Raw genomic sequence first — 14090 nt, forward strand, 5'->3', positions numbered from 1 at the left:
TACTTTGTTGAAATGTTCAATTAGGAAAAGTGGAAAAACTTACTATATACAACTCGGGACTACGAACCTCTACCATTAAAACTCTGTTGTTAGTACCAAAACATAGAAACACCAACCCAAATAGTAATATAGTTTTAGCTCAGGCTCATTGTAATCTTTATTAGCTTTATATTTACTATTTGGGTTGGTATTTCAGTGTGTTAACAGCTTGACACCTTTGGGCATACTCATGAAAAAAGTGGTAACCATGATGACCATAATGATGGCAGAATAGTACTTCCTGCATTTTTCACATCGACAGGGAGATCTCCATGCTGTGAGATAAAAAGGAGCAAAGCTCACTGTAAGCACCATTACATTTAGAAAATAAAAACACTGCGTCTATACCATAGTAAAATGTGAGGTCAGTGAGAATAATTTACTAAAACTATGCTCTTCACTTCTCTATTTCCCTTCAGGCTGTGAGATGAATGTACATAAGCGTTGTGTCCAGAGTGTACCCAGCCTCTGTGGGGTGGATCACACTGAGCGCCGGGGTAGGATGCGCATCAGCCTGGAAGCAATAAATGATGAAGAGTTCCAGGTCACGGGTATGCAAAAATAATATGTAACTATTTTTTTTACCTTGCTCCGCGGTCAGGCTGGAAGTTACATATTTCAGTGACGCTGGTGACAGGAAACCTGAGCCTCTGCAATTGCTGGGAGATCGGGACATCTTCTTTCTTTACACAGTGCCTCCACTCAGTGATTTGTACTATGTTGAGTAGGGGAACCCACCCACTGAGAAATGGCCCCTTTCACACAAGAAAATAATACACACAACTGAAATGCAAATTATATATAGTATATATTGAAATAAACAGGTATTATAATATAAGGACCCAGCTGCTGTGCCTATGCAGTTCATGTGTCCCGGATTGAAACTGCCCGGGACGCGGGACTCAACGGCACGGTCTCCTAGGTGATGGAATACAGCACTTTGTGCCGGCATTCCGTGTGCTTGGGCCCCCCTGACTGGCAGAACTCTAGGGCCCAGTCGCGACCCCTGCAACCCTGGATTTTCCGCCACTGGTTACAATCATCCAAACAGTAAATGTACATTGAAATGAGTTTACAAGCTTGAAATTGTTTTATCATGCCACAAGCCTTCTAGCAGTGGGTGCACAGTCCTGAGAATATATATATAACACAAATAACTGCAAACACCAGCTCCCCCACCCCAAATGTAGGTGTTCTTCCCAACCAGATGTTCCTGTGTTGGTGCACTGTTGGGGCCCTTGATGCAGGTAGTGCTACCCGGGAGACAAGGATATATATGTTGATATATATATTAGTGAAGTACCTCTCCTTAATGTCTTCAGGCAGCTCTGGGATGCTGCCCCTTTAACCTCCTGGCTGAGAGTTATAACTGTCTTCCCACACAGATGTCTGTCTGCAGCTCTGCTTTCACCTCACTGGTACAGGATGCAGGAATTGGACGCTCTGGGTACTTGCAGTCTCTCACATTCACTCAGGAAGCATACAGCACCATGCTGTATTCTCTGCACACATGTACTTCAACTTCAGTGTACTGCTGTGGATGTCAGCAGTACACACACTAAAGGCAGCAGGCTTACTTCAGGCCTGCTTACAGGGAGGGCAGTCTGTCTCTCCTCCTTCTTCACTCCCCTGCTTAGCTCTGCTCTTCCAGAAGTTTCTTCCTAGATCCTCTCCTCTGATAGGCTGAAAAACATTATCCTAGCTCAGGAAGACTGACATATGTCCCAAAGAGATACTGATTGGCTCACAGGAGACAAGTGACCTGGTGCTGGAAGGAAAGGTTAGTATCCATGACAACCCAGCTGCAATGTTATTAGACAGAATGACTGCACTGGGTTACAAATATAAAAATTGTTCTTTGTTTAAGTAGCTTCGATTTAGTAAATATTTTCCTTTTCATTGCTCCAAATTTCTTCCTTTCGTAATTCCAAATCCCTTTTATCCTCATCCATCCCATCCAACAAACCATGATGTTTTCACACCTTCTCTGTTTGGCTATCTCTATACATTTATTGGGGAGAAATTATTATTTAAAGATGACCATTCAGCTACCATATGCATGAGAGTGAATATGATGGCTGGAGTGTCCCTTTAAGACAGTTCTGCACCAGCATGCGCTCCTCACCTTTCATCAAGATGGACAGAGACAGAACTTTTTTTGGGGGGGGGGGCTGGGCTCTGTGTCCGTTATGGTAACCCTATGGCAAAGCAAATGCCATTTAGATACAGTGGAAAGATTAAGATAATTATTTATTAGAACACTTGTGATTGTTTTGCATTGTATCTAATTGTAAGCCTCTATAGTGTTTGCTTTTGGCAAAAACAGCATATGCCCCAGCCACAACTATAATTTGTATGTGTCTAGTGTCTCTGGTAAGCCTGTATTAGAAGTCAACAGAAACAACATGTTTAAATTCAGGGTAGTTTTGTTTGCAATCATATAAATGGGAACATTAAATGAGCATCTAGCTGAATGTGGTCCATGCATATTAACTAAAACCTAGGAAGACAATCACTGCACACAGAAAAGCATCAGTGTTATTCTAAATGACAGTGCTTTTCTATCATCAAAAATCATAAACATTGAATACACATAAAACATTCTTCAATTTGATTTTTTGGCTTTGTGCGTTTTATTGCGTACATGGAATTTATCAGCCATTAAAAGTCAGATTACTGATGTTGTTTGTTGCGGCAAAAAAACACACGCACAAATTGACCAGATCCAAACCCCGTAATTCTATTCCTACAATGGTAAACAACTCCAGAAAGGCAAGGTACTGGGGGCCAGGCATGAATGCATCACTGTGTACATTGAGCTTGTTGTTAATCTCAATCCTCAAGAAAGACAGGACCACGCGATTGCCCTCCATTTTATCCTCCACCAAAGGAACCCGAAACTTGCCACCTTCTAGCATGAAACCAACAGCTCTGAACATGTACCGGATTTGGCTGGAAGTCTTCCAGGTAATGCAGCCATCAACTCCACAAAAGAGGCAAAAACTTCAAAGTATTACAAAGAAGAACTGCCATAAATTGACACATATCAAAATAATACACGCTACAAAAGAAGCACCCCACCAAATGGAAACTGTCCCAGTGGATGGGCAGCATTATATTCTACAACAATTTGCAATGGATGATCACAACATGGAAAATAGTAATATCACTTAACAATCTGGTTAGTTACAATCAGGGGTGTAACCTCAGGGCCCTGGTGCGAGAATCTGTTAAAGCCCCCCCCCTTTTCAACAAATTACATATTTAATCATATCTGTCAACTTTTTCAACTTACTTTATCTTCAACAATGCAGCATTCAGAATAAAAAAAAGTCACACTTCACAGCCATGGATGGTGTGGTTCTGCAAATATAAATGACAACCATTAATCAACATTGTTTATTAAGCATCCCTCCCTTTTACAGCATACCTGATATAGAGACATAAAGGATTATGGGTAGCTATTTAGTGACAAAGATGCCTATGGGAAAATGGTGACAGAGTTTGCCCCCAGTTTCCCATAGGCATCTTTATCACTAAACATGGGACTATGGGGATCTATTTAGTGACAAAGATACCTATAGGAAACTGGGGACAGAGTTTCTTGCCAGTTTCCCATAGCATCTTTGTCCCAGCCTCCCACTGCCAGCCATGCCCCCTGTTTGTGAATTTACCTGACTGAAGACACACACCCTAACTGGGTTCCCGCTGCCAAACTTGCTCCACCCACCTCACTCAACTGGGCTGGCATCGCCCACAAAGGTCATTGAGCCGCGCTGGCGCCGCCCATGAAGGTTATTGAGCACGCCGGCTGACTCAATTCAATTTAGAATCGACGGGGGTGGCATTTTAAGAAGCCGTCCCCATCGATCCAAAATAGAATTGAGTCAGCTGGCCAGCGCGACTCAGTGACGATCGTGAGCTATGCCAGTCCCGTTCAGTGAGAGCTATGCCAGTCCCGTTCAGTGAGGTGGGTGGAGCAAGTTTGGCGGAGAGCCACGTCTAAGGAGCGCTCTCAATCCGGGACAATGCATTGTCCCGGATTGAAACTGTCCGGGATGCGGGACTCAACGGCACGGTCTCCTAGGTGATGGAATACAGCACTTTGTGCCGGCATTCCGTGTGCTTGGGCCCCCCTGACTGGCAGAACTCCAGGGCCCGGTCGCGACCCCTGCAACCCTGGATTTTCCGCCACTGGTTACAATCATCCAAACAGTAAATGTACATTGAAATGAGTTTACAAGCTTGAAATTGTTTTATCATGCCACAAGCAAGACATGAAGGCACGTTCAAGTACTTTCAAGTTTTTTTTCTTTTTTTTACATGCTATAGGACATCATGTAATGTCCTGGTGCTTCACCTCAGAAAATGCTGTGCTCCAAATGGGCTATTTACCTCTTCAGTCTGAAGGGTTTTTGGTACCTTACATCCAGGAGATATTTTGCCATTTTTGCAATATGTTGGTTCAGCCATTATTCCCCTTTCCTGTGAATGGTGCACCATGTAAACTATATATTGTTTTTTGTCAAGAAGAGATTTCTTTTGATACAAGAGTTACATGATTATTTGAAAATTAGAGGAAAATAGAGAATTTTTTAAAATATATTTTCCCCTCTAAAATTGACAGAAAATACCCTCAAAACGTATCAATTGAGGTGTCTGATTTCAGAAGTACTTCATTTATTTAGATTTTTCATAGTTTCCCAACAGTTATAGGAAACATATTATAAGGTTAATTGTTTACATTTGGCATTATAGGATTGCAACTCTAATTTTTAACAAAGAAACCCAAAACATATCCATAAAAGTATATGCATACAGCCCAGATATCTCATGAGGGGCATTTGGATAATTTTCATGCAGCCAATCAAGTCAGTCTTAGCAATGATTTCCTGCAGATTATTCGGCCGCATTTCCATATTACAGAAATACCCTAGATGCATAGGGTTTTTTCATGCATGTGATTTTTTTTACAGGGCACAGGTGTATGGCATTGTGCCAATTGAAAGTACCCTCCTTTCCCCTGAACGAAAAAAAATACATATAAAAGAAATCTAATATTCTATCCTGGTATGGTAGACCAAGAAGCAATTGTTGATGCAGAGTCCTGGCAGAAAGGGACATGAAGGGCAGTGGTACCTTTTTCTTGATTTCTGTTGAGCACCGATGGGCAGGTTTGTGCAAGCAATATGCCTGCTGATAAGACACAGGACATTTCCAACTTATACATTTGGGGTGGCATCCTCAAAGGATATCCCTCAAGATTTGTAGTTGGAATTCCAGGAAGGTGTAGGTCTTCCCAGTGCCACATCCCTTGTATAGCACGTATGTTTTGTACATGGCAACATGGGTGAGGTAGATTGCCACCTTTTTGTACCATGTCTTGGTCTTCCTCAACACCAGATATGGCTGCAGGCACAGGTCTGAAAGATCTAACCCCCATGTTTCTATTGTATTCGATGATGCACTGAGGTTTTTTTTCCTCACGGTGCCACATGCTGGAGTATGAACTAAAAATAAATAATGAAATAAATCTGGGCTGCTATAAAAATTATCCACCCAGGGGTGGTAGCCATTATTCAAATAGGGAGATAACAAATCCCACAGATTGTGGGCAGCTAGAGGGATAAAGGTGACTGTCCTTTCCTTCATATATTCGGAAGGTCACAGTTTATCCCGTAGCATAAAACTTTACACCATACTGTGAGTGCTTTGATATACTGCTTGAAGTGCAGTTTAAGTGCAGGCTGTCCTCCTATATACACTGGCGTGACCTGTCATCTCTTATGGCTGTAGCGCAGACTGTTTGATGCATGATACTACATACTTTATTCTGTATATTAAATTAATGCCCTCCCATAGTTTGGAATTCAATGATGCAATAAATAAACAAATGTTAAAACCAGCTGATGAACATGTGAATGTCAACCCGAGTGATGGAAGGGCTTTGTCATAGTAGCTAAATGAAATGCAGGCCACTGAACTTGTATGTGTAGACTCATCTGCAGTTCTCCTCTCGGAGCTCACAATTACATACTTCCCATACACCATTCCATGAAGTTTATTTCGTATATCAGTTAGGTGTACCTCTTATTTCCCCATTTTAACCAGCTTACAAGCTCTCATTGACAATACATTTCCCTTTGCTTCTCAGTCTCAACAGAATTCCTCTCCACTGCGCCCACAAGATGCAAAGCAGTTAGATACGCCAGTTCCCTGTCAGACTCTGGCAACAGAACATAACTTCTCATCTGCTAAAGAGAGAATGCAACAGTGACATTTAACTCTTACACAGTCCATTCACCATTCCCAGATTAGCACGATGATACAGCCAATATAATAATAATATTATGGACATCAGCTGAACATTATCGTATAATCTTTGGTGAAACAGAAAACATACTGGTTTGAATGAACAATTTTGCCATTCTCACATGTCTACTTATAATTATCAAATTGCCTTCCAGAGTAGTAACCATAGTACATAATCACCCATGCTTAGCGGTGAGATATTCATAGACCACTTAATGGTTATATTACCTGCACAGCAGAGGATTTCACAGCTGTGATAATACGACAATATAACTATGGTGTGCGGGTATGGTGAACATTCTCCTTGTGAGAGATAAGCCAGAATTTGCTGCATAATTTGTCCTCTGTATGTACGAGGAGAAATATTAAATGGGGTGGTGATTCTTTGGTGTTTTTTTTTTCACATAAAGAACATCTTGATACAACAAATATTAATCACATTATATCATGACATAATATTGTCATAATAATATAAATACGCGGCCAGCCTTTTCATCTCAGAATAGACCCGTCTGATGGTACTGAAAATATGGGGCAGTTCTCAATTACCGGATAACCATATGGGAAATAAAGAAGTCAAGTCTGTTCTCTAAGCCTTTGTCTTCTACCTTTTTAAATGTACATGTAATAGTCCTCTTTAAAACACACATAAGAGAGTTCTAACCCTGGCAACCTAGTCTACTCGTTAATTGATATTTTTTGTGTGAAGTATCAGGAAAAAAAAAGTCTCTTCATGTCTTGTTTTTCAAGCTCCGCCGTGTGGTGTCCTTATTAATTCCTAGCACCTTAAGCTGAGATTCCCCTTAGCAACAAGCTTGCGTTAAAAATAACCGTTATGCTATACTTGAAATGATATCGTGTTGTGTGTGTGCACATTAAAACTGCTGCTCAGTCTTTTCCCCCGTGCCAGTGAACACTACTAGGCCATGGTATAAATGTGTTTCTAAAGATCAACAGTCAAGGCAGAACTACTCCTTATTCTTGTATCATACTAGTAGTCAGCTTAGGTTTATAACTGAAATCAGTGAAAAATATATGTGAATTGTGTGGGCGCTCTTTTATAGCGTGGGCTCTATTTAATTTTTCACTTTTGGTGGAACACAAACAGAAAAGTGCAAGAACGTGAGGGTGCGGAAACAAATAAGGATCATGAATACTTATCTCTTGAAAAGAGGTACATATAAGATATTCATATTTCGGGGGGAAATCAGTTTATATAAATCTGTACATCTTAGACAGCTGTAAAATAATAGTTTTTTTATTCATGCTGAATAATAAGTAGAAAGCTAATGGCAATAGAATATAAATGTAGCCGAGGACAATTACAATAAACATCCATTTGAAGAAGCTCAAACGGAGTATAACGTGATGCGGGGCAAGAGGAAGAAAACCGGTGGAAGGCACTTCATTGTACTACCTATACAGAATTTACTACACTGCTTGCTGGATGGCGACATTTATGCACCCAAGCTTATATGTAAGCAGATGAATGTCTAAATCACTGCATTTCAGTTTTCTCTATAAGGTTGTTCCGTTGCTTCTCCGTTTCTGCTACACACAATCTGGAGGACCCCTTGTTGTATAGAAAGAATACACATTGCTTGAACGTATAGCTGCATATTTTTTCGAGCCTGGATCTGTAAGGCTCAAATGAATGTGAGCATGATAAATATAAGAGGATTTCAGTATATTTGGTGGATTTATCATCCCATTATATAAACATATTAAGCAATATATGTTGTTTTTTCTGAAATATGAATACCTTACAAGTGCATCTCTCTTCAACTAAAGAGATAAATATTAATTATCACTGCGCACATTCAATTTTTTGTACTTATAACTGAAATCAATTTCCACCAATTCACTGAATTTTTATCTCGACCCATAGAAATGTTACAGCAGAGAAGAACCACTTTGCCTATTTTGGTGTTACGTACAGGATAGCCTTATACATATCACATACAAACATGAATACTCTAACTATATTGACTAAGTAAGGGGAGTTTATGCTCTGTTCCAAAGGCCAGATTAAGGAGATATGGATCCTGGAGCACGGGAAGGGCCCTTTCTCTGGATTTCCTGCCTTAAGCAAGCCCCCCCATTTGTCTTCTGTTCTATACTTTCCTCCCTCTTAGGCGATTCATTTTGCCATCTCTCTATTTTGCACCTCACTTAGTGACATCTTTTTCTCACTTTTTATATCTTTACCTTTTTTCTTTTATCTTGCTTGTCTGGTTATACATTGTTCCTCCTCTTTAACTTTTATTATGTAACCCCCACACATACATACTGTCACGAACTGGGTCCATACAGACGACTGTAAAGACCCAGAGTGCCCAAAGATTGTGTGCAGGAGTTACTGTGCAGTAGTGGAGTTGGGCCTGGTGCAGGGCGACAGCACCCTCCCGGTGGGCATCTAGGGTTGTGCAGCCACATACCAGCACCCTGACATAGCAGCGGATGATGACAGAACAGAGCAGAACTTGGAGATATCCTGCAGGCACCCTGAAGCAGGCATGAGACATAACACTAGAATCATGTGCAGAATGCTGAAGGCTGGGAGTATGGAAGCTAAGCAGAGTGACACGGAAACATAGCGAGCAAGGGACAGGGAGACCAAGCAAGAAACATAACCAGACAAGACATACATAATACAGGGCACAACAGGGAACAAGACAAGGAATACTCAAGATCCGACATGGACAGAACAGGACACCCCTCTACCGGGGATACAAGACAGGACACCCCTCTACCGGGGATACAAGACAGGACACCCCTCTCCTGGGGATACAAGACAGGACACCCCTCTACCGGGGATACAAGACAGGACACCCCTCTCCTGGGGATACAAGACAGGACACCCCGCTACCGGGGATACAAGACACCCCTCTACCGGGGATACAAGACACCCCTCTACCGGGATACAAGACACCCCTCTACCGGGGATACAAGACAGGACACCCCTCTACCGGGGATTCAGGACATCACAGACTGACACACATAAATACAGGAACTAGCCTAGGACTATAAGAAAACAATTGGAGATTCCGTCACATCTTATGGCCATAGTATGCTTAGTATGCTAAACCCTGCCTACGGAAGTACTAATAAACTGAACATTGAATCTATACACAAAACCAAGAAGGACATACCTTTAGACTGCTGACTGAGACAAACAGAACACACGGGTGGGGCACACCTTATAAAGGAAACAGGAGCTGAAGCAAAGGGCAAGACTGGAATCAAGGAATCAGAGGTTCAGGACAGAACATACGGAAATCCAGAAATGGTCCCCAGCAAAACATGGGAACTGAGGCAAGGCATGGAAAAACAGAGATATACAGCTCCGCATCCTGGGTGGCCCCTGACACAGACACACACACACACATATACACACATATACACACACACCGGCCATGTTTTCCAGGAAGCATATAATTTTTACATATTGCTGACCAGCCCAGATATGGGGAATGTATAGACTTATGGAGGGGAACCAATTAGTTATACACATACCTAGGAACTCTCCGGGTTTGACCCGGACATCTCCAAGTGAAGCACCACTTCCCTGGGTCAAGACCCGAATCCTCCGGGTTGTGGGAGCGGGGGTCTTGACACGCCCCATTCCCCGCCCATTTTTCCTTTCTCTTATGTCCTGGCCCAGAGGTTCCCAGGTATGCTTATACATCCCCCATAGTACAGGGCGGCATTTTATCTGGGCTTTTCAGCAATATGTAAAAATTAAATGCGTCCAGGAAAACATGGATGATGTGCTGACCCTAATATATATACACAGTATTTACCTCATTATCCACTTCCCTCCTGTAAGCTCCTTATAGTCTAAACCACCCTCACTGACACTAACTTCCCAAAAAGGACCTTATCTGATCACTGTTTTGTGGAAAAGAAATGCTGCAGGGCCCTCAGAGTTCTGGGACCCTGGAACAATGAGCTCTGCTTTTAATTCAGCCCTGTCTATTCCCAGTGAGAAAAATGAAACACTTGACCTTCATCATTTTTGCTGTAATGTTATTCTACTTATCTACCACCATCTTAGTGAGATGAAATTCTTTACATTATATCTAAGCCTCTGACCCTCCAGTTGAAGCCCCCACCAGAAGAGGGAGAACTCCAGATAGCCCACACTGGGAAGTTATGCAGATATGGCCTAAAAAATACATCTCCATCTCATGATACATTTTGAAACTTAGGGGTTAGTGAGAAATAGATCAATGATTTAATCAACTTAAATTTATGATTCTGGAAAACGCGTGAGACGTTTGCTGGATACGGTCATGCATTAATCTTACATTGTTACAGCCTATTTATTGTAAACCACGTGACCATTTGTTTATTGTTATTTATTTTAAGTTGGTGAAGCTCGAAACCTCATTCCAATGGACCCAAATGGTTTGTCAGATCCTTATGTAAAACTGAAGCTAATACCAGACCCAAAGAATCTGACTAAACAGAAAACAAGGACTGTCAAGTCTACTCTTAATCCAATCTGGAACGAGGCCTTTCTATTGTAAGTCAATATTCCATTATATATGTTATAGAGGGGTCTTTTATAGTCAATTATGATTGCAGGTACACAAGCCTCCAAAAAACTACAGCAAATGAGGATAGTGTGGTTGAAACATAGCAGGAATGTATTTCACCTTTTAATGTTGAAGGCTCTTATATATGTTTACGCAGGCATCAGGTTTTAAATGGTTTTGAAGAAGATTAAATGACAGAATTCTTTGTTACACACTGCATTATTTGAAAACAGTGTACAATGCGTTGATATCATATTCTTGTGCTCCAGGTTAGATGTTGTATAAGTGCTGCTATAGAGATCTGTACAATATAAGTGGCTGCTGTGCACTAAGGAGGCCAATACCCCAATAGAGCGATGAGCTACTAATAAGACAGTCTAGAAGTTGCTGCCCCCAGACCTGCTGCCTTGGGCTACTGCATATGCCAAGTACAGTTTTGGAATTTCATGAGCCATGGAGTTCCACCAACATATACCTGTTTCGATCTTGTTAAATTTTATCAGTGCAGTACAGCACAATTTAATTTAAAATTAGTATTATTATTTAATTAAAATATTTATTTTGTTGCCTGTCCTCTGTAAGGTCAAAAGCTCATGCCCATGTTTTACAGACTTGCTGATGATCTCAGATTTACACACATGAACATGTTTCATGCGTTTTAATTTCTCTTAGTGAAACAGTTCAGGCTATGGTATGGAACTATAAATGTTTCCATGTATAAGACAACAAACTTAATTCTAGGTAACAGTCAACATTAAGTATGCATGGTTATTATATGTTTCTCTAAGGTTTTAACTCAAATGTATACAATCTTGAAATCTGTCCACCTGTCTTGTAAGAGTATTATTACACCCACTCAGAATACAATGGGGCGAAGTTAATCATTCCAATAGTACCACTTCAGTTTTTGTAAAGAAAATTAAGTATTTTGTGTCGAAATTAAGTATCGCAAATATGTAATTATTGTAAAAAAATATATTTCTTAATTATTTTTGATAATTCAGGAGTATCCTTTCTACATAGCTAATCATAATGTCTTAAATGGTTCTTGCTTTCAATTTGTGTTTTACTTTGGTCTATTAAGCTCTCTAAAGCAAGGAGATGGGGACAGACGGCTCTCTGTAGAAGTTTGGGACTGGGATCGTACCTCACGAAATGACTTCATGGGCTCCATGTCATTTGGAGTCTCAGAAATAATGAAAAATGCTGTGGATGGCTGGTAATTGTTTTTTCTTTTTTAATGTGAATTACATCACTAAACTTTTTATGGTGCCTAAATTGTCAACTTGCTGTCTGAACAATTACTAGTTACTAATTAATAACGACTTAAGGCTCAAATGCTATTACACAGATGCCACTAAAAAGATGGTACATTGCACATTGTAAGGAACGTCAGTCACAAATTACCTAATTTCTTCTGCAAGCACCTACCTTATTTTCCTTTTTCTTATCTTTCTTTCTCTTGTTTTTTTTTCTTATCTTTGTTCATTTGGTATTACCGTTTTTTCCAATTTATTTTATTCAACTGCATATTTTAATTGATTTTATCATTTCCATTTATTACTTTTGTGTTCATTTTTCTCTCGTTGTTACTTTCCTTTTTCTATTTATCTTGTGTGTACTTTATACTTCTGCCATGGCTATGACTTTTTTCTGCCAATTTAAATTTTGCTGCTGTGGTTATGTCTTGTTCTTTTGGTTTACTGCTCCATACTTCTCCCGCCACCTTGTATATTGTTTCCTACTTTGTCACTCTCCTCCTCCGTTCTTCGGTCCCGGTTTTCTGTCTACCCATGTCTCTCTCAGGTACAAGTTACTGAATCAAGAGGAAGGAGAGTATTACAATGTCCCTGTGGCTGATGATGCAGATGACTTTGGACTTCGGCAAAAGTTTGAGGTACAGGTCTTGCCCAAGAATAGGACAGAGGGAAGTGTTCTACAGTCCGTAGAATGCATCACAAAAAAAATATTTCCCCTTACATTGACCACAGAAAACCTTTGAAAATAACTTATTTGCATTACAGAAAATTGTATTAAATGATGCTGATTCTAAATGCAACTTAAACAAAAAATACCCTTGTGAAGTGATAATACGTACAGGGTTACAACAAAAGAAAAATAAAAATAAATAAAAGTTACATTTTTAAAATGTTTTATTACAAAACAGGCCACTAGAATACCAGGTTTTACTTCTGAGAAACACATGCTTCAAACTTAGTGTTTAGGGAGTCTTTCTGTGAGGAGTCTTCAAATAATCTAATTTAGCAGTATGATGTCACAATATACTGCAAAGTGAATTAGCAGCAGCAAAGTCACACTAGTTGGACACAAGTCTAACTCACAAATTCACTGAAGCCAACTTGCTGCATCACTCACACCAGCAGCCCCCAGAGTTAGGAGCTTGTATTGCATTTTTGTTGACTTTAGACTTGAATGAAGTCAATGGACATCCAGCTTCTAACAATGAGATCCGCTGGTGCACAGAAGTATATAAGAACACTCTCGTGCAGCCATTTTAGAAGACAGTGCCTTTGGGCGAAGATGGATTATTTCCCTATACTTTTTCTTGGACTAAACTATACAGTATATTGAAAAGCCCAATGCCAGTGAGCTTCTGCTGCAAGAAGAGTTTTGGCTGGCCCTGTATAAAGCATCGTTAAATCAGTGAGATTTCTTAAACCTCCGCATCCTTTGATTTATGCATTAAACAGGGCCATCTCAGCCCTTTTTGCTGGAGAAATTTACCATTGTTGGTCATTCATAATAAATAGTGAAACGAGGGGTTTGAAGCCACAGCTCTTCTGCCTGATGAATAAACCGTTGTTTTAGAATTTGCTATAAAGCCATTCTTCTGTGTTTTATTCACTTTTAATGGTATTCTGGTGGTCCATTTGTGGGTTTTTTCCCCCCAGAAAATCTGAAATTCTATTGTACTCATTAGGGATTACCAAATTATTTTTTATTCAGTTGATCCCATGAATCTAATTATATGAATCTCCAACTAGTATTATTGAGGTAAACAAATTTTTACTATGGTGATAAAACCTTTTCAAGCGTTGCACCACAATCCCATTTTTTTCATAAATAGCCCCCCATGTACCGCAATGTGGGTTCCTAGCGTTCAAAGTCACTAAAGAAAAACAAAGACAAAATATGGAACTTTCTACTTAAAGGAATTAGAAAATTTACATTATTCAA

General features: G+C 40.2%; 1 protein-coding gene across 1 annotated transcript in view; it reads left to right on the forward strand.

Annotated features, from left to right (window-relative positions):
• LOC149286315 (protein kinase C gamma type-like) overlaps nt 1–14090 on the forward strand; it is a 123712-nt gene that overhangs the window by 73297 nt on the left and 36325 nt on the right. Inside the window, exons 5-8 of the mRNA XM_089494228.1 lie at nt 459–590; nt 10723–10879; nt 11977–12111; nt 12699–12789. Coding sequence (XP_089350354.1) covers nt 459–590; nt 10723–10879; nt 11977–12111; nt 12699–12789 — 515 coding nt within the window. The remainder of the gene's footprint in view (nt 1–458; nt 591–10722; nt 10880–11976; nt 12112–12698; nt 12790–14090) is intronic.

Source organism: Sceloporus occidentalis, unplaced genomic scaffold, assembly GCF_023333645.1.
Source record: "Sceloporus occidentalis isolate IW3139 unplaced genomic scaffold, rSceOcc1.0.p SCAF_70, whole genome shotgun sequence".
In the NCBI taxonomy this organism is placed as follows: domain Eukaryota; kingdom Metazoa; phylum Chordata; class Lepidosauria; order Squamata; family Phrynosomatidae; genus Sceloporus; species Sceloporus occidentalis.